Source organism: Siphateles boraxobius, unplaced genomic scaffold (genome assembly GCF_051911475.1).
Source record: "Siphateles boraxobius isolate OS27281-9 unplaced genomic scaffold, OSU_SipBor_1 50, whole genome shotgun sequence".
Taxonomy (NCBI): Eukaryota; Metazoa; Chordata; class Actinopteri; order Cypriniformes; family Leuciscidae; genus Siphateles; species Siphateles boraxobius.
Window position 1 is genome coordinate 1471317 of NW_027509142.1, and position 27272 is coordinate 1498588.

The 27272-nt window shown below is 40.6% G+C and overlaps 1 protein-coding gene across 1 annotated transcript in view; it reads left to right on the forward strand.

Moving 5' to 3' along the window:
* The window catches only part of LOC143712705 (PDZ domain-containing protein 4), a 51142-nt gene that overhangs the window by 12470 nt on the left and 11400 nt on the right, over positions 1-27272 (forward strand). The window contains exon 2 of the mRNA XM_077204685.1: positions 25386-25642. Within this exon, the coding sequence (XP_077060800.1) occupies positions 25386-25642 (257 nt within the window). The remainder of the gene's footprint in view (positions 1-25385; positions 25643-27272) is intronic.

Consider the following 27272-nt stretch of genomic DNA (forward strand, 5'->3'; position numbering starts at 1 on the left):
CTCTCTCTCTCTCTCTCTCTCTCTCTTTCTGTCTCTCTCTCTCTCTCTCTCTCTCTCTCTCTCTGAGTTGCATTGCAATGGGATGCTGTAACTATGGCAACCAGACTCATTAAGCAAGCGAAATGAGTCGTCTTACACTGATTTTTGCCTGGTTACATTGGTATTAATGAACATATGGCACAAATAAGTGCTTAAAGTGATCAAAGAATCCCTCTGCCTCCCTCTAACACACACACACACACACTCACACACACACACACACACACACACACACACACACACACACACACACACACACACACACACACACACACACAGCCTCGCGCCTCTGCTCAGCCACACCCTTTCTTTCTGTCTGTCTGTCTCGTCATATGCCAGACGTATAATCACATCTTGCTCTCTGTCTCTCTCTCTCTCTCTCTCTCTCTCTCTCTCTCTCTCTCTCTTTTACTAAGCGTCAAAAGGATTTTCTTTAAAGTTACATTAATTTTTTATCAGCATGATGTTCACTTCTAGTTAGTGGTGCTCAATGAGGTGTAGAACAGCAGGAGAAAGCGAGCCGTTAGTGTCTGTATCGTTAGTGAATCACGATTCTGTAGGACTTGCAGGACCTCCCAGAAAAATGTGATTTTAAATCTGCTATTTATCTTTATTTCATCAGCAGCATAATACACACATACTGTACACTCGCAGTCAAACTTTTTTAACAAAGTGTATAATTATTTTTTCAAATGGAATATTGCAGTATGTATTGTGAATGATTTATGCGTGCACATCGTTTTTTTTTTCTAAATTAATGTACCCTTGTAATATTTGCTCAAACCCCCCCCCCCCTCCTCCTCTCCCTCTTGCAGCAACATCTCTTCTCTGATGATGTGTGTACTGAAACAAGGGCGGGGCAACATGTCACTCACATGAGATCCACCAATAGCAAATCACTAACATCCAATCAATTCCTCATGAATTCCTCAATATCCATATTTATAACTTTATAAAATATAATCACTGCTTCCGGTAATGGCCGTACATGAGTCTAATTCCGGTGGAAGAGTGACCTCTGACCCCACGCATGATGTATTGACGAACGGTGAAGCGCAGAGGAAAAAGCAAAACAAAACATCATTTAGAATTCACGAATTAGAAGTCTAAATTTAGAATTTTTAAAGATAAATATGGGAGGAGCTTGAGTTTGTTGCCCAGCTCTATTAGTTTGAACCGTGAGAGGCGCCAAAGCTAACGCTACTCCTACTGTACATCCTACGTCATGTGTCGGGTCAGAGGTCACTCTTCCACCGGAACTAGACTCGCATTCGGCCGTTACCGGAATCCAGTGATTATAGTTTATAAAGTTATAAATATGGATATTTTTCTTACAAAAACGCATCGCATCGTTTCAGAAGGCCTTTATTAACCCCCTGGAGTTGAATGGATTACTTTTATGATGGAGGGATGCACTTTTTTGGGCTTCAAAAACTCTTCTCACTCCCATTGTAAAGCTTGGAAGAGCCAGGATATATTTTAATACAACTCCGATTGTGTTTGGCTGAAAGTACATGAAGCCCCAGAGCACACCCACCTATTACATAATCATCATGGATTAATCATCAAGGGTAGTTTGAAGTTTCTGGAAAGTTCACATTGGCGAACTGTTTCGGAGCACTGAAAAAATCTCCAAAACAGAACCGGGTAGGACCACTTTTGTTGTCATTATAAACATGTAGAATGAAATTGTGAAGTGCTTCCCTTAGTGTCGGATTATACAACAACACAAACAATGTTACATACAACACAAATAATAAACTTATAATACAAAAATAATCAATTTGTAATCAGTTTTAAATATTGCACTAATAAGAAATATATTGCACTAAAACTGTGAATTGCAAAAAGAAAAAGAAAAAAAGAAAAGAAAAATAACACCCTGAGGCTGAATATACAGTATGTATGTATGCAGCAGAGAGGGATCAGTGCATATTACAGTTCATGATGGTTATGGCTCTGGGGAAGAAACTGTCCTTGAATCTTTTTGTCCTCATTTTTATGGACCTGTGACGCCTGCCTGATGGCAGCAGGTCAAACCATTTAAACCTGGGGTGTGAAGAGACCTTTAAAATATGTTTAACCCTACTGAGGCCTCGAGAGTTGTACATGTCTTTCAGTGATGGGAAGGGCATCCAATGATCCTCTGTGTGGTGTTAATGGTCCTCTGAAGCCCCCTCTTATCTGCCTCAGAGCAACTAGCTTACCACACTGTGATACAATAGGTCAGCACACTCTCAATGGAAGAACGATAGGAATTCACCAGCAGCTTTTCCCCCATGTTGTTTTCCCTGAGAAGTCTCAGGAAGTGTAGTCGTTGCCTCACCTTCTTGATGTATTTCTGTAGTATTTGCAGTCCAGGAAAGGTCAGCAGAGACAAAAGTGCCCAGAAATTAACAATTTTGAACCATCTCAATATGATGTTTTATTATCAAAGTTCGGGAGGAGCACGTTCAGATAATTAACATGAGTGGAGAGTACTCAGCAATCAACAATAAGAGATGTATATATCCACCTTTTTCCTGGTTAGCGAATTTACCCATGATTCGTAGCGGGTTTGAACCGGAAGCCGGTTGTCCTTTTCCGGTTCGAAGCTTTATGAAGATGAAGCGCCGCTCGCTCAGAACGCCGCAGTGATGTGCTGGTTAGAAAATATGTGAAATAAGTAGGGCTGCCCCTGCACGACTGAAGTTGGGTTGGAAGTTATGTATACTATATGGGAGAGAATGCTAAACCATAATGAGCGTTTTCGTAATATATTGCGTATTCTGCATCTCAACGCACGCATAAGCTTGCCACAAAAAAACCCTGGCAAAAGTAATGATTATGCATTAAACATTTGAATCGTTTATTAATAACTAGTGTTTTCTGTAAGTGTCGACTGCAAAGATAAATTTGATGATACTGACTCGCCATCTTCGCAGTAGTGAACGCGCCTATGCACACTTCATACGAATTAACCTATACATAAGCAGAGAGCAGCCCATTTCTGCTTGTTTTAATTATTTTGTTTAAAAGTACACATTTCAAGCTTTCTATAGATATACAGAAAATGGGGGGTACTCTGGGTTCAGGCCGAACTCCGAGCTCGGAGCCCTCCCCCCGGACAGCACGCCAAATCCGCATTCAACTTTACTCCCTCTAATTGTATAAGTGTGAACTCATAAAACAGTCCTCGTTGATGTTAAGGGGAAACATATCCTCCTGGTTCCTGAAGTCTATGATGAGGTCCTTCGATCTTGAGATGTTTAGAGTCATGTTGTTGACTGAACTCCATGATATTATTTTCTGGACCTCGTCACCACCTGCTGTCTCATCACCACCTTCGAAAAAGTACAATCACTGTTGTGTCGTCTGCAAATTTGAAGATGATATTACTGTGGTGGGCTGTGGTATTACTTCAGTCATAGGTGTAGAGGGAGTACAGTAAAGGGCTCAGCACATACCCTTGTGGAGAACCGGTACTAAGTGTACGGGTGGATGACACGTAAGGCCCCATTTTCACAGTCTAGGAGCGACTGGTGGGGAAATTGTTCCTGATATTGACTGATATCGTCGATATAGTCAGTATTTACAGTAATGTCCCTTCTTTTTCATAAGCTCTGTAATTTGCTCTGGCGTGTTGGATATCAGCTTTTGGGCCAAATCCGGACTGATGACGATCCATTCTTGCCTCATTAGTGCTCAGAGTTGATCACAGTTTATGGGCTTCTGCTTGTCCACTCGTCTTTTGAGGACTGACTACTGGTTCTCAATGGGATTAAGATTCGGATAGTTGCCTGGCCACGGATCCAAAGTTTCAATATAATGATCTCCGAAGCACTTCATTATTAATCTTGCCTTGAGACTCGGTGCTCAATCATGCTGGAAAATCTCGGATCAAAACCAAAAACTTCTGGATTGTTGAGAGAAGTTGCTTTTCTTTATTCATGCCAGCGTTTTTTGCCAGAATTGTGAGAGCGTCCACTCCCTGGATGAAAAGCAACCCCACACATGGATGCTTCACTGTTGGCACAACACAAGACTCATGTTAGCGTTCACCTTTTCTTCTCCAGACAATGGATTTCTAGCGGTCCCAAACAGAGAAAGCGTACAGAAGCATCACAAACACCAGCTGCTAATATTGAGCAGCTCTGCACTGGTGAGACACGATTCTGTAGCGACTCCTCAGAAGGAGACCGTTCTGGCACTCTGGGACGTCCTGAAGCTGCATTCACTGCAGTTGAATCTCTCTCCTTGAAGTTCTTGATGATCCGGTAAATGCTCATTTCAGGTGCAATACTTTACAGCAATTTCCTTCCATGTGAAGCATTTTGATGCAAAGCAATGATGGCTGATGATCTTTCTTTGGAAGTAACCATTGCTAACACAAGAACACAATGATTGGATGGTCTTCTTCCCTCTTTTTATAGCAATCAGTCTACTCTTATAATCCAATCAGAATAATAGAGTAATTCACCTGACTCGTATTCATTCACACTTTTCCATGTGCTGATGATATGTTTAGTGAAATTATGTTTGCTGGTCATTTTGTACCAGAGTGTATCAGTGACATTTTCATTTTTGCATTAAAGGTTTTTTGTTGTTCTTTGGCCAATGAAGCTTTTTGCAAATATGTAAAATGCATCTGATCTTTCTGCACATTAATCTAGAAATAATGTGAATTAATATCACAACAACTGAAGGAGAAAACTTTGCGAAGCAACATTCATATCACTTCCAAACATTTGGCCATGGCTATACATAGCAAATGGTTAAAAAAATCTATACTCTCATACTATATACTACTAGTGATCAGCAAATTCACGTTGCATACTATATGCATAGGCAATATAGTAGCACATAAAAACCAAAGTATATTTTAGGCTTTAAGATTTCAGATTTCAGGTGAAATTACAGTGATACCATATATAAAAACCGGGATAGGGCTCTTTTGATTTAGGACACTAAGCACCAGGAAAGCACCCAAGGATTCTAAAAACTGTAGAGAAACACAAATGCTAAAAACACTCAGAAATCCTTAGCACTGCATAGCAATCAATCAACACCCTATCATTGTGGTGTCACTTTTGCTTTGCCAAGCACCACTCATATTTCCTTCTGAAAATGTAAAAGTCAACTAGGAGAAGTTTGCATAATTTAAGTGTAAAGGATCACCCAGACCTCTGAAAAAAAAATACACACACACCGGCGTGCAGACGCACATTTGTATCAGATAATATCACAGGAGCGTGTTAATGAGGGTTCAGCGATATGTGTGTCTAATTAATCCCATCGGAATTAATCGTCAAGGGAGGGATCAAGATCTACTCAGTATGGAAATGAGTGTCAACAGTGAGTTCATCCTTCACCTCATCAGTATGTACACCAACAGGTAGCCTATGTCTCTGAGACATGTTGGTATGTACAGGATTAATGAGACGGTCAGAGGTCAAGTCAAAGGGCTGCAATACAGATGATCTATGTGCACTGAATTATGCTCAGATATAGCTCTGTTACAAAATGGTGGATGAACATGAATGTCAATGATAAATATATTCGCTCAATAGCAAAAAAATGGACAAAAATATTGTTTGTACTTATAACAGCATCACATTGTTAGCTTAGCAACATGCTAACGCCAAAAACCAACCCAGGCTCATTGGAAAAACATTCCTGTGGCGAGCGACATTTGTGCAAAAATGATGTTATGTTTCTTCCTGCACGTTTCACAATATTTTCAAATGTCCAGTGAGTAGAGCTAAAAGTGAGTTCAGTTTTATCCGAAATTAATCTGGCGCAGTTTTATTATTAACAATTCTTTGATTGTTGTACGTAACGCAGCTCAAACATGAAATGTCCGGTGAGTGACTCTAAAAGGTTAATCTTCTATTGCATTTTAAAATAATGTACCACCTACACTAAACCCTAAACCTAACCGACACTGTTTACAAAAGCAAACGTGAGATAAAAATGCATTTGATAAAGCAACAAAGCCCTTTTAGCTTGCTTCTGCAAGCCTTTGAGCCCTTTTATTGTGCACTATGGTAAAAATTGTAGGTCATATGATAGTATAGTAAAGGAACTGTGGAAAATTTTTATTAAACAATAATCTGCCCTGAAATCAAAATTTGATTGAAAATGAATAAAATAAATTGGTGTTTTATTGTCACTACTGTTTCAGTTGGAAACGGCAGTGAATTTTATGCAGGTTTTATAATTATCTTTTTTGCTCCCCAGCCACTGTGGCTAGTGGTTTTACAAAGTTACAAGTCACTCAGGATTTTCACTGGCCCCAATTTTGACATTGATAGCATGGGGGTAAACTGCCATATAGATATTTTTAATATGATCTCATAATATGTCAGCAGGTTTATTAGGCTGCTGTCACTTTAAGACCTGACACACAGATCCAGTATACTGTGACACATGCGTTTTCTTGCTTAACTGTTTACATTCACTTAAAATATAACTCACTGTGTTTGCGCAAATACTCAAGGCCAGCATTTTGACATTATTTTGTGTGTATTTGGCTGTTTACTGTAAGTGTAATAAGCAGCGATAAAGATCTCAATTTAGTGCTGAGAGGCGGCTTGATGTGCCACAGTTTGGGTGTGAGCACAAAATTTGAATGAGTAAAATTATGGGCAAAGCGCACAATCCCATGGTGAAATTCAGTCTGTAACAAATGAAACGAGTGAGTGAGTGGAGGCGGTGTCAGAGAGATGAGAGAGGGAGAGAAAGAGCAGCTGGTCTCCTGTATCTATATACTGTATGTTTTCCATTGAGACTAGATTGCTAAACACTATTGGAATCAACCGTCAAATGTTGTATTTGATGCAAACAAGGTTAGGGTTTCAGTGAGACTCCAAATAAACAGTTACATGAGAATCCCAAGAGATTTCACAGAATGAGGGTTACTATGTAGTCAGGAGTCTGTATTTGTGTAAAGCATATCAGTAACTGTTAAGAAAGTCACTGCCTATTTAGAGCATTCCAAAACTAATTTGGTTTTCGTACAAAGTAATGTTTCAGACATCAAAGAGAAAGAAATAGTTCGAAATACGGAGAGAGGAGAGATGCTAAACACGGGAGATGTTTAGACTCCCTCATGTTGTCTGTGCTGAGAGACTACAAAATGAAACAATGAATCTTTGTACAAACAAAAGCTGATTGCACAAACAATGCCTGCTGTAAAATCATCCAATTGGTTTGTTTTTCAAGAGGATTTCGTACATATCTTTGTATTTCATTTGAATAAATCCGTAGCAGCAGGCCCACAGTAGGAAAGGATCGCTCCGCTTCACGGCATTTCTGCAGATATGTATTCCCTTGACAAACTGTCTGCAGGGTATGATATGAGTTATGCATAGTTAATTTCTACATACAAAACAGCCACAGCTTTCAAGAACATGCTGCATGGGTAATAAAAAATGAGAACATTAAATCATTAAGCTCAAATAGTTTGCCAGCCACTTTGTAGTTTAGAATGGGAAATAAAGAGACAGAAAGCATGTATGCATTTTTAATGTCCAGATGTCTGGAAACTGTCAGAATATGCAGATGATTTGGGAAGAATTTTACAAAAGGGAAATTAACTACCGCTCTAGTATTGTCTCAGAGACAAAGAGAAGTGTTACTGCAGCTACAGGTTAAATAATTCAACAAAACTCTTGAAAGGTACATGTGGGGTTGTGCTGGTGCACCCAGCTCTGAGCGGTTTTATCTGGAGAGCGTTTACTCTGAGCCGCTGTCAGACGGGGAGTCCCGAGAGAGCGAGCGGGAACATTAGTATGCTTCTCACCGCCCGCGCTCTCTCACATGCACTGTGTGTGCGCCATAGAACAGGTGTCAATGTGTCTTACTAACACACATGAGCTACCATTAGATACTAAATAAACCCACTTATAAACCTTGTGTCGAGCTCAACCCCGGTTTAATCCAAACAAACGTTACTGTAGTTGAGGAGACAGCTTTGGCGACTTGTTGGAAAATGAACGGTAGATATATCACAATGCTCAATGTGGCATATGTAGAAAAGCAAGTTAAGCTATTCAGATTAAAAAAAAGAAAAGTTTCACAAATATCAGGTATGGTGCATTTAAGCAGTGCATGTTTATTTCGACAGCCATATTCAAGTGCCCCGATCATGAATTTTCAGATATTAACTTTCATGAAATGTAATAGCTGTTTGTGAATGTAAACGGTCAGCAAATTTATAAAGATCAGAGTGCAGGATAAATAGTTATTGTCTTCTAAAAGAAATAATCGATTCTGAACTGCCTGAAATGAGTCGTCAGTAATTCCAGTCTCACGTCTTTCTCAAACCTACGTAGGTTTGCAACAAATCTGCATAATTGCAGCCTATGGTCTTCTCTGGCTGCCTGCGAAAAACATCTACTTTTACCCTCAAACACTGTAGATGTAGCTGAGGCCTGGAAGAGTTTGGTTTGTGTTGTCAACATGTAAAGAAGACACTGTTTTCAGCACCTCGAAAGCAAATCTACTTTGCATGCACTTCAAATAGAATTGATACAGTAAAACCGATGCCAGTGTTACTGTTTGTATCACAGTGTATCAAGTGCTGAGGAAGATCCGGAGCTGAAATTCAGATTTCAGGTTTCCGACATGTGCTGTAAGCAGTAGACCAATCACAACAGACTGGGTCATCTGACCAATGAGAGCAGAGTAGACCAATCACAACAGACTGGGTCATCTGACCAATCAGAGCAGAGTAGACCAATCACAAAAGACTGAGTCATCTGACCAATCAGAGCAGAGTAGACTAATAACAACAGACTGAGCCATCTGATCAATCAGAGAAGGGTTGAACTATCACAACAGACTGAGTCATCTGACCAATCAGAGCAGAGTAGACAATCACAACAGACTGAGTCATCTGAGGAGTAAAATGGAGTAAAGCAAACACATTCTATTTAGTAAATCTGACTGAATATAGATTATTTAAGTTTTATGCATTATGGGTTTTCCATTTAGATTCAGATTAATTACATTTGAATGTAAATTTGATGTAATATTTCTCAATAGTCAACTCATAATCTGATAATTTGTGGCTATTACTGAAGGAAACTTTTTTTATATTATAAACACTATAATTTGCAAGCACTTTAGCCACATTTATGATAATATTTTGTCAGATTGGATTGATCTGTAAATCTAGCAGACAGTTTAATAATATATAGCTACGGGTGGGCCTTACCGAGAAAGCTACGGTATTTTTTTTTACCTAAGTTATAATGCATGGATGGGCAGGGAGTTCTTGCCCAGAACAGAAATATACCACCAATGCAAACTGTATGCTAATTGTCAATCATCTTTGACAATATTGGTCCTGACAGAAATATATTCCTACAATCTGTCCTCCTGGATCGCTGTGCTCCTGGAGACACACACCAGCGCCAATACACACCCAAGACCATTTCTAAAAGCCATCTCAGAGCAGCATGGAACAAGATAAGAGGCAAACCAGCCATCTCATCATCATTACTCATCCCATTAACCACTTCATCCTCGATCTCTGTTTCGCTGAGTCTGTTCTAAAGCCTGTGAAGCATCATAGGCTTCTGATGAACAGGCTGTTTTAAAAGGCACAGCCAGCACAATTATATTTTGTTTGTGTCAAACAATAAGGCAGAACTGCAAATAAATTCAGCAAAAAAGAATCATCCCTTTTACAGGATACTGTATTTTAAAGATAATTTTGCCAAATCTAAATACGCTTTGCAAATCATAATTGGAAAGTGTTTAAACAATGTTTTTCATGGTCATTCAATGAACCATAAACCATTTTTGCACATTCGGAACAGTCACAGACCGAACACTTGTACATTGAACACTTGTAGAGTACTTCGCATCTTACCTGTATTTGCAGATAACATGACATTAATAAAATAAAAGGGACACTATCATGATTATGGCTGAATCCGAAATCACCCCCTGCTTTAAGAAGTACACTTATTTTGAAGTGTTAGCAAAGAAATTAAGCACATGTAAACTTTATTATAATTTTAAATAGTGTGTTATTTGATGGACTCGATCTTCATCTGTGTATTGATCATCGTTCTGAATCTGATCCAGACAAAGTCTTTGACAAAAATGCTATTCTGTCAGCTTTTTCCTCAAAATGTAGCTTTTTTTTTATGAAACTTACCCACATTCAAGTGTTGATAAAAAAAAAGGATGAATAAAACTAGAATAAAATGTTGTTGTTTGTTTTGTTTTTAAAAGCAGGGGGTCTGTTCTTTCTTTTGATATGTTGCATGTTCAGATATTAAGACGACACAATATTCTGAAGGGCGATGAAACTTGATAAACATGAAAATGATCAAAAATGCTGGAGGTGGCTGGCAACTGTTTTCCAAAAATTCTCCCGGTGAAAGAGTTATGCCTTATAATTAGGGATGCACCGAATCCAAATTTTTGGGGTTCGGCCGAATCCCGAATCCACTGGTTAAGATTCTGCCGAATCCGAAACCGAATACCGAATCCTACTCCCATCCTCAGTCCATAAACACAGTAAACACATTAATGAATTAAACAATGTCCACAACAGTGTATTTTTCATTTACAGTTATTTTAACTGTAAAAAAGAAAAAAGAATTGGCAACATTATGCCAGGATGATAAGGGGGAAAAACTATTTTGACTATTACCATATAGGCTATCTCAAGATCCGATCAATATAAAAAAAATCAACCTTTTAGATTTATAATCAAAAGTAGGCTATCCCCAAGTACAAACCAAAACCTTTCAATAAAAGTGCAACAATGCAAAGAAAAGGGTTTTTATTTTTATTTTTATCAGAATATGTTTGGTGATTTAATTGAAATTCATGTTATTGAACATTTACTCAAACATGTATAGTAGGCTGTTGTTTCGTTTATAACAGTAGGCTATACGATTAGAACAGTAGCCAATATTAGGAAAAATATCATGAAAATCACCCACATCTCCTGCATCATAATTAAATGAATTAACCTATAACCGCTAACCTTTTACATGAAATGAGAGTTTCCTTTCAGGAAAACAAGACGCTCGGCAGTAAGAGGTGATAGCCAGTGAAAGGTGAAAGATCCTCTTTAAGAGAAATCAGAGGCTCGCTGAAAAAAGCGCTTATCTCCACGTCAGCACCCGATGAGACTGCCTCAGTAGCCTATTGCTGCGGTACAGATCGTCCCAGCCACTCCAAAGTACTGCCAAACAACACTTTTCCTGCTCACGAGTTTCATTTTCAAATTCTCAGCTCTACTGCACTTGAACCTACGTAAACATCTTCCCGTAATCAACGACTGTTTGACGTCGACCAGCGTAGCACGCACAGTGCAAGCCTAGGCTTCGGTTCGGTGGAAAAAAATTTGAAGGTTCGGTAGAAACCGAACCCCCGTCAAAAAGCCCAATATTCGGCCGAATCCGAATCCTGGATTCGGTGCATCCCTACTTATAATATATTACAAACATTTTAAAACGTTTCCTAAAGTGTACTACTTTTCCACAAGAGTTAAACAGTATTACACCGTGTCCTACACGCGGCGCGACGCGCAATAAAATGTGTCCATGTTAAGCCCCGTTCACACTACAAGCGACTTTGTCACTGCATGTCGCCAGTGGCTGGCGATGAGGCCGCTAGTGGGCGTTCCACTACTGGTTGCCTTTTTGAATGACATCCAATGATGTGGAGAAGGATCATGCGCGCTCCGATCCTATTGGTTGTCGCTTCCGAAAGTCGCTCTTAATTTGCATAAAGTTAAACAGATCTCAACTTTGTCGCGTCGCCAGACACGTCCCATCCGGTAGCCAAAGGTCGCGACCGCGCGTGTCGCCTGAAGTCGCCCGCTCACCATTGAAAAGGAATGGTATCGTGTCGCTTGGTCGCATGTAGTGTGAACGCAGCTTTAATCAGAGTTTTGTCCTAACCAGCCGCGACGGCGACATGCGACGATACTATTTTAGAGACGGTTTCTATTTTTCTGCGAAGTCTCGGCTGGAACAACAAACAAAAAGTATGGCAATGATAATCTCAGGTACTGTTTGTGTGCTTTATTTAATGTTAAAAGCGTGTAATGTGACTTTGAATGTCCTTTTGTGCTCCCACCGTTGTAGCTGTAAAAGCAACAGTGGATAATTCACCTCAGATCTTGAAATTAAACAAATGGAAACAAGAACGTTCAAACTGTGTAAAAACAAGTGTATTCTCTGGCAAAGATTGTTTTAGTTACTCAGTATGTATTTTTAATAATGTTTAAATGGTGTGATATTTGTGAATTTGATTATGTTATCCATTTTCTTGCAAGTGCCGTCAAGATTACTCTCTGGTGCTGTGCACTTGCCTTGAGACCCCGCCTACACGCTGTTCTGATTGGCTGTGGGTTTTGATAGATTTTTGACACATGTTGCTTGTCGCTGGACTGTTATCGCATCGCGTCTGGTCAGGACATGTGCTGCGTCCCAATTCGCCTACTTATGCTACACCCTAAAAGTATGTACTCTTTTTGTGAAGAAAAAGTACATACTTTTGAGTATGTAGCAAAAGAGTAAGCAAGCTTTGGGACATACTATCATGTCATCTTTAACGGACAGATCTGTTAAAGGAGAACTCCGGGCAATTTTTAAGTTAATCTTGATCGTTAGAGCTTTGTGAGTACTGACTATAGAAAAAAAACGAACCGGATTGGTGCTTGCTACGCGGAGCTGCGACCGCGAATGCCCAGAGCTCCCACTCAGCTAAAACGGCAGCTATGGGGGCATGGACATAAAGAGCGTTTTTGAGCCTATTAACAGACACAAAATGCAATTAAAATGTCTGTCCAACATGAACAGGGACCCTACATGTGAACAAGATGCGTTTAGCAACTTAGCTTCTCGGAGAGAAATGTAGTCGCCCGTTCATCTGCCAGTCGTGGGTCTTTCATGCGGAGACTCTCCTCATGTGTTTGCAATTTGAATATAATTATGTATTTAAAAGGTAATGGCTAAACGTATCTTTACAAAAGTTCACAATGCTGCTGCAGATGCAATATTATGTAGACAACGTTGAATAAATACATTTTCGTCAGGTTAGATATTGATAATTAATCACTCAAACCCCTTTATCTAAACCTCTCTACACAACCGCCGGACTTGCTCGTCCTCCATGTCTGTAGTTTTTTAACCGTTTGTAGTTTGTAGTTCTAACCGAATCCTCGTCCAACACGCGATGGGTTGTGGGCAATATTAGCCGTTAGCGTGCGAATCGATCTGCACTTAGGATTCGGGAGACCAGATATAGTAGACCATCTCATAGTTGGCTCATAGTCTTAGAGACAAAACATGACAATCTGGGGATCAGGTCAGGAAGCAGACAAACTGGCTAAACCGACCGTCTGCTAGCGGCCTCGCGTCACCAAGGTCAGATAAATCCCATCACATAGAGGCTCTTTCACCTAGATATCATCATATAGAGACTGTGTCTGTTCCCCGAATTTGGAAATCCAAAAAACGTCCAAACCGATCTAAGGTTAAAAATGTAATTGATATTCAACAAATAAAAAATAGATATAATACAGATGAGCAAACGATAAAGCTTGGGTTGCTGAATATTCGATCCCTTACTTCAAAAGCACTCATAGTTAATGATATGATTTCAGATTATAACCTAGATGTGCTGTGTATGACAGAAACCTGGCTAAAACCAGACGATTACATTACTTTAAATGAGTCCACCCCGCATGATTACTGTTATAAACATGAACCTCGCCTGAAAGGCAAAGGGGGAGGTGTCGCTGTAATTTATAGTAATATTTTCAAAACCACTAAAAAATCTAGTTTAAAATATATTTCTTTTGAAGTGTTGGTGCTTAATGTAAAAATATATAATGTAAACGATAAATCAAGTTTGAGAATTCTGCTGGCAACTGTCTACAGGCCACCAGGGCACCATAAAGATTTTATCAAAGAATTTGCTGACTTTCTATCAGAATTAGTATTGACTGCAGATAAAGTCCTAATTGTTGGTGATTTTAATATACATGTAGATAATGGAAAAGATGCAATGGGATTGGCATTTAAAGACATTCTTAACTCTATTGGAGTTAGACAAAACGTGTCAGGACCTACTCATTGTCGTAATCATACTCTAGATCTAATATTATCACATGGAATCAATGTTGATGCTGTTGAAATTCTGCAGCAGAGCGACGACATCTCAGATCATTATTTAGTCTCATGTAAATTACATTTAGCCAAGGCTGCAAAGCCAACTCCGTGTTACAAGTATGTTAGACCTATCACTTCTGCCACTAAAGATTGCTTTATTAATAATCTTCCTAATCAGTTTCATCGTCTCAGCATCCCAGATAGCTTAGAAGAACTTGATATTGCAACAGAAACTTTTAACTCTCTCCTTTCCAGCACTTTAGATACAGTTGCTCCGTTGCGCTTAAAGAAGATTAAAGAAAATAGTCCAACGCCATGGTACAACGAGCACACCCGAGCCCTTAAGAGAGCAGCCAGAAAAATGGAGCGCAACTGGAAGAAAACAAAACTAGAGGTATTTCGGATTTCATGGAAGGAGAGCTCGATTGCTTACAGAGAGGCTTTAAAAGCTGCTAGATCTGCTTATTTTTCAACCCTATTAGAAGAAAATAAACATAATCCAAGGTATTTATTTGAAAAAGTGGCTACACTAACGAAAAAGAAAGCTTCAAGCCCAGAAGTTTCCAAGAAACACAGCAGTAATGACTTTATGAACTTCTTCACTTATAAGATTGATAATATTAGGGACAAAATTATAACTATGCAACCGTCTACTACAGCATCGCATCAGGGAATGCATTATAGTCTCCCCGAGGTAAAATTTGATTCATTTGTTGCCATAGGAGAGGAAGAATTTTGCAAACTCGTTAATTCATCTAAATCGACAACATGTATGTTAGACCCTATACCGACTAAACTACTGAAAGAGATGCTTCCAGAAGTCATAGATCCTCTTCTTAACATCATTAATTCATCTTTGTCTCTAGGATACGTACCAAAAACTTTTAAGCTGGCTATGATTAAACCGCTTGTTAAAAAAACGCAACTCGATCCTACAGAATTAGTCAATTACAGGCCGATCTCAAATCTACCTTTTCTGTCAAAGATACTAGAAAAGGCAGTATGCTCACAACTGTGTTCCTTTCTTAAAGGAAATGGTATCTGCGAGGATTTCCAGTCAGGATTTAGACCGCACCATAGCACTGAGACAGCTCTCATTAAAGTCACAAATGATTTGCTCTTATCATCCGATCGTGGTTGTATCTCTCTATTAGTGTTACTTGTATCTTAGTGCTGCATTTGACACCATTGACCACACATTCTCTTAAATAGACTAGAAAACTATGTTGGCATTAGTGGAATTGCACTAGCATGGTTTAAATCATATTTATCTGACCGCTATCAGTTTGTAGCAGTAAATGAAGAGATGTCTTATCGATCACAAGTTCAGTATGGCGTATCACAAGGCTCAGTACTAGGACCGTTGCTGTTCACTCTCTACATGCTACCTTTAGGAGATATCATTAGGAAATTACATGCTCCCTATTAAACATCGTATAAATTTTAAAATATTGCTGATTACTTACAAAGCACTAAATGGTTTAGCTCCCCAGTACTTGAGCTCTTAACGCATTATAGTCCTTCACGTCTATTGCGATCTCAAAACTCCGGCCAGTTGATAATACCTAGAATATATAAATCGACTGCTGGCGGTAGATCCTTTTCCTATTTAGCACCAAAACTTTGGAACAATCTTCCTAACATTGTCCGGGAAGCAGACACAGTCTGTCAGTTCAAAGCTAGACTAAAAACACATCTCTTTGACCTAGCATTCACATAACACTCTATAGACTTCTATAATTTAATATTAGGCTGCTTAGATTAGGTCAGCCGGAACTGGGAACACTTCCCTTAAATCCTGATGTACTCGTTATATCATAAGAAGAATTGCATCTACGCTAATTTTAGTGTCTTTGTTCATCCCGAGGTTTTCCCGCAGCCTGCCGGATCCAGGCCATTTTCCAGATCTGACGAAGGACTTTCGCCTGGACCCGATGACAATGCAGTGCTGAAGTGCCAACTAGCCTCTCCCTATGGAAGATCCCTATACCACTCTACAGATAAAGCGTTGTGGAATTTTTCGGTTCGCGTACCTACCCAAAGTGATAAGATAAAATAAAATTCTGCATCAAAATTTATAGACAAGTAGTTTGTTTAGGCATGGTTTGTAAGGAATTATAAACCTGCGCACATATATTCAAACGCACATAACTATAGAATCAATTCTTAATGCGCATGTGAACGCCATCAGCGTCTATCACAGGTTCACGTTTAAAGTCTGTTTAGAGAGAACGGTGTCGTCTTAGCGGCCCCTAATTTAATAACAAACTATCATTTAGATGGAAGTGAATCAATCAAAACTAACTTTAGCTGGAAAAAACATTTTCCAAGAGCCACTATAAAACCAAACCAATCTCTGTTACCTTAAATTATATCTTTATCTCTGTAAGGCTGCTTTGAAACAATCTACATTGTTAAAAGCGCTATATAAATGAGGATGACTTGACTTGACTTGACCATCCGGGTCTCTTTGGAACACTCATTTCAACATACTACGATTTGGACGTACTAATTTTATTTTCGAATACTATTTAGGACGGATAGTATGCGAATTGGGACGCACCGATGGTGTTACACAATTAGCTTAGCAACATGCTAATCCAAAACTCTATTGAAATCAATTTTGATTCAACTAATGCCCAAAATATTTGCAATATTGATTAATAAAAAGCCATTCAAAACATAATATTTAGGCTATATATTGGATAATAAATTGGAAAATATATTATAAATAATCCAATGATTATCAGCACTAATAATAACTAAAAGTAATGATCTATAGGTTGTAAATAGTCTTTAGTGCCAGCCATGTTTATGATAGCCGAGATAGTCTCCCCATCATGCTCTCTTTCTTTCCCTTCCCCCTGTTTTGTCTCTCTCTGTCTGTCACCTTCTTTGAACTTCCCCCTCCATCCCCCGTCTGCTCTCCGTATGCCAGCTTCAGAAGGAATACTGAAGACTTTCTTCTCTCTACACCTATAGCTGTGTCCCTCTGTAATCATGTATGTGTCTCTGGACCTGTAACCCTGTAGACACAGGAGCGGACGTGCGGCTCGAGATGTTTTCCGCATTACGCCCGCTTGAATTAGTGTCTGGGGACGCGGTTATGCCTCCGTGCCGGAGATGAGGACATCTCCTATGTAATAAATCATCGCTTACTGTTAATTAAACCGTCCGTCCAAACTACACTCCAAGTATGTGTGTGTGTTTATAGCTCTGGCTAGGGAAGGCGTGTTAAACTGTGTGCATGATTGCGTTTATGAAAGCCAGTGCCCCTGACGGTCGTATCCTTGGAAATGATATGACGGGAAGACAGCAGAGAAGAGTGGTCTTTACAGCAGGACTATTAAAAGCTGAGGCACGATGAATCTTCAAGCCCAATGTGGCATTTTTGGGCACAACAGAGCAGCACTAATAATGTGTTGAAATGGATTCGGGAGGGACAAACCAGTTTATATAGAAATCTCCAGACAGCGGACAAGGTCACTGTGAGCAAATGCCCTGTGCCTACACAATAATACTGTACACATGTTTCCATAGGATTCATTCGCTCGGCATTAAGTCACCGCAAAATGCCATTCACTAATACATTTAATTCCGTAATAAAAAGAATTCCAGTGAAGTGAAACGGGATATTCAATGAGAAAATTTTTGGTGGGACAAGATCAGTAGTGTGCATTAAGTAAAGCCAGGATTGTAGACTCGTTGATTAGTGAGGTAGCATTTTGAAAACGGCATGAACAATAAGTTATTAGTATTTCCTTCTCTATTGTGAAGTATATCCAAGTGAAAAAGCTTCTCGAACGAGAAAAAAGTTAGGACGGGACTTGATTTTGTCCAATGGGAATTGATTGCATGGTTGTGGTTTACTATTGGTGGATCTCATGTGAGTGACAGGTTATTGCCCCGCCCTCACGTCAGTAAACACATCATCAGAGATGAGATCATCAGAGAAGAGGGAGGGGATCTTATTTTGATAAAAAATTAAGAGGACACGTGAACTAAAAAACAACTTATACAATTTGAACAGACTTTTAAAATTTGAACACTATAGGTAACACACACTTTATAAGTAGTTACAGAGAAAAACTAAGCATTGTACACTAAAGACCTGGGGATCACACACTAACAGACTTACAGGTTGTTCCAAACACAAAAAACTCATACATAAATATGAGCTGTGTTGAAAGGAGACGCATGACAAATGAAACAATGCATTCTAAAATATTAAACGTTACCAACTGGATGGAAGCTAAAAAAAAAAAAGTCTGTGTCTGTGTCCATCAGACACTACGCAGTATTCTGCAAAATACCTACAGGTAACTATGACAGGTCAGGTCTACATTTAGCGTGCATAAGAGCTGGGCAGTATGAAGATATATATATATAGGGGTGATGACAAATATATTTGTAAAATTTAAATTATTGACAGGTTAGAGCAAAAAAGCTCTTTTTCTCAGAGACATATCTAACCAGCCTACTTTGAGAACTTGGGTGCGCACCTAAACGCACGTCCTGATTTTGTCAAGTTTGACGCGTTCCTGGGTCAACATATTTTGTTGATCCTGGAACAACATTCATGTCCGAAGTTTTTATCCTAACCATATCCCTAAACCTTACCCTATTAATAAGTTATTAAATGATAGGTGAATAACACTGGTGTAGAAGCACCTAACCCTGGTTCTAAGCCTAAACTTGACATAAACTGTAAACTTGTCCCACAAATCTGATTGGTTGATTGAATGTTTTTCCAGGATCAACATACCCATAGTGTTCACTGTCAACAAACGTATCTGATCAGGGGCTGTGGACATGAATCAGCTGATTATACCGGACTTCACTTGTCTATTATAATTATTTCTGTAATTGTGCTCATCCCAAGTTAGAACATTAGCTAATGTTCACTGTAACAAAAATGAGCAGATCCACTACAGTGCCACTTGTAGAAACACTGGGAGTACAACACTTGGCATACTTGCATTGTGCTTGTAATGAATACTGTGCAAAATTCAAGTTTGTGTAGCAAGACAGATTTGCAATCATTTGAGTATGTTTGGCAACTTACAGACTTGTGAACAGGTTCAGTGTGGCCTAATAATGACAATGCATTCTTTCAGAAACAGTCTATGAGGAATAACTTCATACTAACAGTAGTATATACACATAGTATTTAGACAATCAGAATTTACATTTGAGTCGCTGTAGGGGGAAAGCGAGGGAGGAAACGTGTCTTTGCTCTGGGTGTTCTGGCTTTTTGATGAAGCCGCCCACTCTGACCTGAGTCGGAAACTCACGCTGTTTCCATCTGAATCCTGCTGAATATTATCACACTAATCCCTAATAACCAGTCTCCCTCGCCGCTGGGATTTGGAGTCTCAGCATTACCTCCATACAAACACAGTGGAATCATTTAGGTGGGAACGCTTTCATACACATGATAGTCCTCCATAAACTTCTGGGAGAGGTCAGAGGGGCACAAAGGTCAGAGGTCAAATTTGATCCTCCTTCACAGTTACATCCAATAACAGTGAGAGGTAGAAACATAAACTTGTCAAACAATATTGTTTTTCACTCGTGTGAAAAGAAAACACTTTAGCATAATATTATAGAGAGTACTTATAATGTAAATAATACACCTTAAAATAATGTTTAAAGCCCCCGTGTAGTCAATAATTGCATCCCTTAAAACTCATCTTTGATCACCAAAATGAATTTAAAAGTTTTTTCCTTCTTCATGCCATAAAATAGCTTGATGTAACTCTACAGCCTTGCCTCATTTAGTATTCGCGGTTTTATGAATATGCAAATGAGCCCCACCTCCACTCACTCACAGCAGCTCAGAGATCCACTCTTTGACGATCACACGTTGATCTGATTGGTTTTAAGGTCGTTTGTGACGACAGAAACACCAGTGATTTCAAACCGCGTTTTTGAGACTGTCTTTGGTTCACTGCAGTTTAAAAGAGAAAATACTCTGCACATTTGAATTTGCACATGGTTTGTATAAGCATATTGAAATCACCACATAGACATATAAACAACATTTAAAGCTTGACTTTCACCACAGGGGACTTTAAATGTAAACTGAATGTAATGTTTTCATACATGAAGGTAAATGCAATTAAATGGAAACGTATTATAGTTTAAATTTATCTTAAATGCAGTTAGCTTTAAAGTACATCTTTATAAATACTTTCACAATTACTTCTATTGTTTTTGAAGTAAAGTTAAAGTTACTGCTGAATGTACTGACAAGCATTTATGGTAAACTAAAATATACTTTAATGTAATTTCTGTTGACACCTGTACGTCATGTATTTAAATACATTTCTAATGATGTTGCAATATAGTACTATTAAAAATATATTCACTTTAAATGTAATATTAAATAAACGACAGTTAAATTATATTCAATTACTTTACATGTGCTTTAGTATGTTAGTCAACACATCAAAATAAGTGTACTTAAACCATGAGAAAATTATTAATTATATAAATTATATGATGATATAAAATGTACTTTAGAATAAAACATTTAATATTTCAAAGTGCACTTTATAAAAAAGTGTGCTCTCTTTAAGTACACTTACGGTGCCTTTAATTTCATTAATATTATCAGTCAGGTACAGGTTTTTAAAAATATACTTAGTATGGTAGCACTTTATTTTATAGTCCTGTTTCCCCATGTACATACCGTACCTATTATAGTAGTTGCAATAACTAGATAATAACCCTAAACCTAACCTTATCTCCTGTAGTTACCATATATTACCAGAACTTTCTTAGTTAACTACACTGTAAGTACACATAAGTGCACTTACTGTAAAATAAAGTAAGAGCACATTCAATACAATTAAGTGCACTTGTTTTTCACAAGGGTAGTGTAACGAGCTGAGGAAAGCAGACGAAGATCTAAACGCAAGGTTATTTTATGAAGTAACACATAAAACAGAGAACACATAACCCAAAGAACAAAGGAACAAAACCAGGGGGATCACAGAGGCCACCTTTACACGTACAACAACTGACAAAGTAACAAGTGAAACACAATGGCTATAAATACACAGGGACAAAAAGCTTACCTAAGTAATTAGGAAACAAGTTACACCTGGGAACAATCATGAACTAATCAACAGGAAAAACTACAAAGAACAACAAAAACATGGCAAAAAACAGGAAATAATAAAAGTCCACACAAGACAAGGGGAACACAAGACAGGAATCATGACAGAGCCCCCCATTAAGTAGCGGATTCCAGACGCTCCTCAGTAAACAGTCAAGGAGGGTGGTGGAACGGTGGTGGTCTTGGGGGAGGGATGGAGGGCCTGGTCCATGGAGAGGAAGAGGACCTGGAGACTATGGCAGGACAGGAGGCCAGGGCAGCACAGGCTGTCTAGGCGACCAGGGCGGATCAGGCTGTCCAGGCGACCAGGGCGGAGCAGGCTGTCCAGGCAACCAGGGCGGATCAGGCTGTCCAGGCGACCAGGGCGGAGCAGGCTGTCCAGGCAACCAGGGCGGATCAAGCTTTCCAGGCGACCAGGGCGGATCAGGCTGTCCAGGCGACCAGGGCGGAGCAGGCTTTCCAGGTGACCAGGGCGGATCAGGCTGTCCAGGCGACCAGGGCGGATCAGGCTGTCCAGGCGACCAGGGCGGATCAGGCTGTCCTGGCGACCAGGGCGGATCAGGCTTTCCAGGCGACCAGGGTGGAGCAGGCTGTCCAGGCGACCAGGGCGGAGGAGGCTGTCCAGGCGACCAGGGCTGAGCAGGCTGTCTAGGCGACCAGGGCGGAGCAAGCTGTCCAGTTGACCAGGGCGGAGCAAGCTGTCCAGTTGACCAGGGGGGAGCAAGCTGTCCAGTTGACCAGGGCGAAGCAAGCTGTCCAGTTGACCAGGGCGGAGCAGGCTGTCCAGGGGACCAGGGCGGAGCAAGCTGTCCAGGCGACCAGGACGGAGCAGGCTGTCCAGGCGACCAGGGCGGAGCAGGCTGTCCAGGCGACCAGGGCGGAGCAAGCTGTCCAGGGGACCAGGGCGGAGCAGGCTGTCCAGGCGACCAGGGCGGAGCAGGGTGTCCAGGCGACCAGGGCGGATCAGGCTTTCCAGGCGACCAAGGCGGATCAGGCTGTCCAGGCGACCAAGGCAGATCAGGCTGTCCAGGCGACCAGGGCGGAGCAGGCTGTCCAGGCGACCAGGGCGGAGCAAGCTGTCCAGGGGACCAGGGCGGAGCAGGCTGTCCAGGCGACCAGGGCGGATCAGGCTGTCCAGGCGACCAGGGCGGAGCAAGCTGTCCAGGGGACCAGGGCGGAGCAGGCTGTCCAGGCGACCAGGGCGGATCAGGCTGTCCAGGCGACCAGGGCGGAGCAAGCTGTCCAGTGGACCAGGGCGGAGCAGGCTGTCCAGGGGACCAGGGCGGATCAGGCTTTCCAGGCGACCAAAGCGGATCAGGCTGTCCAGGCGACCAGGGCGGAGCAAGCTGTCCAGGGGACCAGGGCGGAGCAGGCTGTCCAGGCGACCAGGGCGGATCAGGCTGTCCAGGCGACCAGGGCGGAGCAAGCTGTCCAGTGGACCAGGGCGGAGCAGGCTGTCCAGGGGACCAGGGCGGAGCAAGCTGTCCAGTTGACCAGGGCGGACCATCTCGGGACGAGACTCTGGAATGGCTGGCATGACGTGAACAGTCTTTGGCTCGGCAGGCAGGACATGAACAGTCTCTTGTGCGGCAGGCATGAATTAAATCTTGTATGGCAGGCATGACTGACGTGAAGCTCAGGCTCGGCAGGACTGACGTGTAGGAACTCAGGCTCGGTAGACATGACGTGACGAAGCTCAGGCTGGTCAGGCATGACATGAAGATCAGGCTGGTCAGGCATGACGTGTAGTAACTCTGGAAGGGTGCTCTCGAGACTCTGGCATGATAGCCTGGGGATTTCAGACCAATGAAAATCTCGGGATTGCCGTTGATCGGGCAGATGTCAGATGTGGATCGGCCAGCTTGGACACCAATCCTCTCCACCCTCGGACGTGTCTAGTGGACGCAATTGTGCTGGCTGATGGTGCGGTCTGCGGTGGGCCATGCTCCATGCCCGACGGAGCTTCGGCTGTGTAACCCCTCCCAAAAAAAAGTTTTAAGGGTGGATCCTGCTCCACTTCGCCCACGGTAAAGGAAGATCCACACAGGTGCAGAGCCAGATCTATATATTGGGCTAGGGTCCAGCCAGTATAATCCTCCAGCATCATTTTGGCGATGTTCTCATCCAGCCCGCTCCAAAAAATTTAGATCAGCTGGGCATCATCTAATGGTGCTAGATGACAGCAGGCCAAAAACTCCTCCACATACCTTTCGATGGACTGGCCATCCTGAAAAATGGACCAAAGCACTCTCACAGGATCCTGGGTCCTTCCTGCTAGATCCATATTTTGGTCAGTTGTTCTGTAACAAGCTGAGGAAAGCAGGCGAAGACGTGGATCTAAATGCAGGGTTATTTAATAAAGTAACACATAAAACAGAGAACACAGAACTTGAAGAACAAAGGAACAAAACCAGGGTGATCACAGAGGCCACCATTACACGTACAACAACTGACAAAGTAACAAGTGAAACACAAGGGCTATAAATATACAGGGACAAACAAGCTTAACTAAGTATTTAGGAAACAAGTTACACATGGGAACAATCATGAACTAATCAACAGGAAAAACTACAAAGAACTACAAAAACATGGCAAAAAACAGGAAATATTAATAGTCCACACAAGACAAGGGGAACACAAGGGGATCATGACAGGTAGACAAGAACTGTATTTGCATGACTAGATAATAGCTGTCTGGTAATGTCATGACCGACATGTGAATCAACATCTAAGATGTAAATCTGGCATTTTGCATAAAACAAACACCGTCTTCAAGAGTTTCATACCACAGTGTATATAAAATCTCCAACACTATCCTTCATATTAAACCATTAAACACACACTTTAAAGCCCTCTTCCCTGCAGATCTTGAGTATCATGGTCATTTATCACCATGAGACTGTATTCTGCTGAGTGCAGTTTTTTCGGCTGTCTCCTCAGCACTAAATGAACTGGACCTTCTCCTTGGATATGCCCCCCCCATCTTAATACTTTCCTCTTTCTACTCACAGAGGGGGCAGAAAAACGGCATGCTGTGCTCTTTTAATGGGGAGGCTGGATTAAATGTTTCATTTTTTACATGTCTTAAAAGTGTTGCGAATGTTATGTGATGCTGTCGATAAGTGACCATTATACATATGTTTAGATGTTATGTTGTGTTAAGTGTTCACGTTAAAGGAAATACTTAACTTTGGTCTATGCGTTTTTATGTTGAATTTGTTCCCTACCTCATATTGTGAAGACTTTTTCATCAATGATCTCTCTGTACTTCCTATATACTTATAAGGCAAGTTCACACCAACAACGATAACTATAAAGATAACTATATTCTAACTATAAAAGCATCCACACCAACCCATGAAAACGTTCAGTTCTATCGCTTTAAATGCGCGCGCTCTTTAAATTGAGTGGATTCTGATTGGTTGTCAATATTTTCATGTTCATGAACTAAAATGTATATTTCTATAACTATTTGTAATAGTTATCGTAATTGGTGTGAATGGCCCTTTACTGTCTTCTTAAAAAGTATCTGTTAAAAGGGTCACATGCTTTTTGTGATTTTGCTTTTTTAACGCTCCAAAGAGTGTTGTTAAGGTTAACTAAAACTATTAAAAATAATTTTCAGTAATTTAAAAAAAGCTGAAACTAAATATAAACATTAAACAGAAAAAAATTATGTTACTACAATTAATAAAACTAAACCCTAAATAAAAGCAAATTAGATCTAATTGCTACCCCCCCCCCCCCCCCCCCCCATTTTTAAAATATAAAAATAATCTTGCTGCTGAACACTGAACAGGTGTTGCTGATGTGTACATGTGGACCGTCATTTGTTAAATTTTTATTCAGCTTATAGTTTCAAAAAATCTGTGTTTTTGGGCTTGAGTTAATGGAACAGTACTGTATGTTTTCAAGATCTTGCATTGAAAAATATCATGGACAAATGGACGACTTGACCCCTTTAGCACATCTAATAGTTGAAAAATATCATGGACAAATGGACGACTTGACCCCTTTAGCACATCTAATAAGTTGAGATGTAAAGTTTTGAATGTTCTCAGCATGGGTGTGTGTGTGTGTGTCTGTGAACGCAGGTGAACAGTAAAGCCCTGTCCCGGCTGTCTCAGGACCAGAGTCTGCCGGCGCTGCGCTGTAAGCGTAACCCGAGGAGGAGAGCCGGAGTCCCTGGAGCTGCTGGCGGGACGGTGCTTGTGACGGACTGTGTGGACAGCGGGACGCAGACAGACATCAGCTTCCAGCACATGGTGACATTAGGCCGGGCCGCTCATCACAACAGTCCTCCTTCCCCTCCACTGCCACCCATGCCGGAGCCATACCTCTTCAGACAGCTGTAAGACGGCCTCCAGAACACACACTTGCTTCACTGTTAGGGAGCTTTACTTCTAATACACTATTTTACGGTGTCATTGTTACAGTGTAATTATACATTTAAGTACCGAGTCAAGCAACTGCATGTTCTTACTATATAGGGTTAGGGTAGGATTAGGATTTGGTTGAGGGTTAGTTGCATGTAATTATACATAATTTACTGTTATTGTAACAAGGACATTGTACAATAACGTGTTACCAAAATCAATGCTATTATGATGATGTACGTACATTAGGAACATAATAAAAAGTGATTAATAACAGTGCCATTCAAAAGTTTGGTGTTGGTCAGATTTTTAGATGTTTTGAAAAAAGTATTTTCTGCACACCAAGGCAGCATTTTTTTAAATTAAAATACAGTAGTCAAGTCAAGTCAAGTCATCCTCATTTATATAGCGCTTTTAACAATGTAGATTGTTTCAAAGCAGCTTTACAGAGATAAACATACAATTTAAGGTAACAGAGATTGGTTTGGTTTTACAGTGGTTCTTGAAAAATGTTTTTTCCAGCTAAAGTTAGTTTTGATTGATTCACTTCCGTCTAAATGATCATTTGTTATTAAATTAGGGGCCGCTAAGACGACACCGTTCTCTCTAAACAGACTTTAAACGTGAACCTGTGATAGACGCTGATGGCGTTCACATGCGCATTAAGAATTGATTCTATAGTTATGTGCGTTTGAATATATGTGCGCAGGTTTGTAGTTCCTTACAAACCATGCCTAAACAAACTACTTGTCTTGTCTATAAATTGATGCAGAATTTTATTTTATCTTATCACTTTGGGTAGGTACGCGAACCGAAAAATTCCACAACGCTTTATCTGTAGAGTGGTATAGGGATCCTCCATAGGGAGAGGCTAGTTGGCACTTCAGCACTGCATTGTCATCGGGTCCAGGCGAAAGTCCTTCGTCAGATCTGGAAACGGCCTGGATCCGGCAGGCTGCGGGAAAACCTCGGGATAAACAAAGACACTAAAATTAGCGTAGATGCAATTCTTCTTATGATGTAACGAGTACATCAGGATTTGAGGGAAGTGTTCCCAGTTCCGGCTGACCTAATCTAAGCAGCCTAATATTAAATTATAGAAGTCTATAGAGTGTTATGTGAATGCTAGGTCAAAGAGATGTGTTTTTAGACTAGCTTTGAACTGACAGACTGTGTCTGCTTCCTGGACAATGTTAGGAAGATTGTTCCAAAGTTTTGGTGCTAAATAGGAAAAGGATCTACCGCCAGCAGTCGATTTATATATTCTAGGTATTATCAACTGGCCAGAACTTTGAGATCGCAATAGACGTGAAGGACTATAATGCGTTAAGAGCTCGCTCAAGTACTGGGGAGCTAAACCATTTAGTGCTTTGTAAGTAATCAGCAATATTTTAAATTTATACGATGTTTAATAGGGAGCCAATGCAGTGTTGACAGAACCGGGCTAATATGGTCGTACTTCCTGGTTCTGATAAGAACTCTAGCGGCTGCGTTTTGGACTAGCTGTAGTTTGTTTATTAAGCGTGCAGGGCAACCACAATGCTCTACAACCAGTAGAGCATTACAATAATCTTGCCTTGATGTCATGAACGCATGAACTAGTTG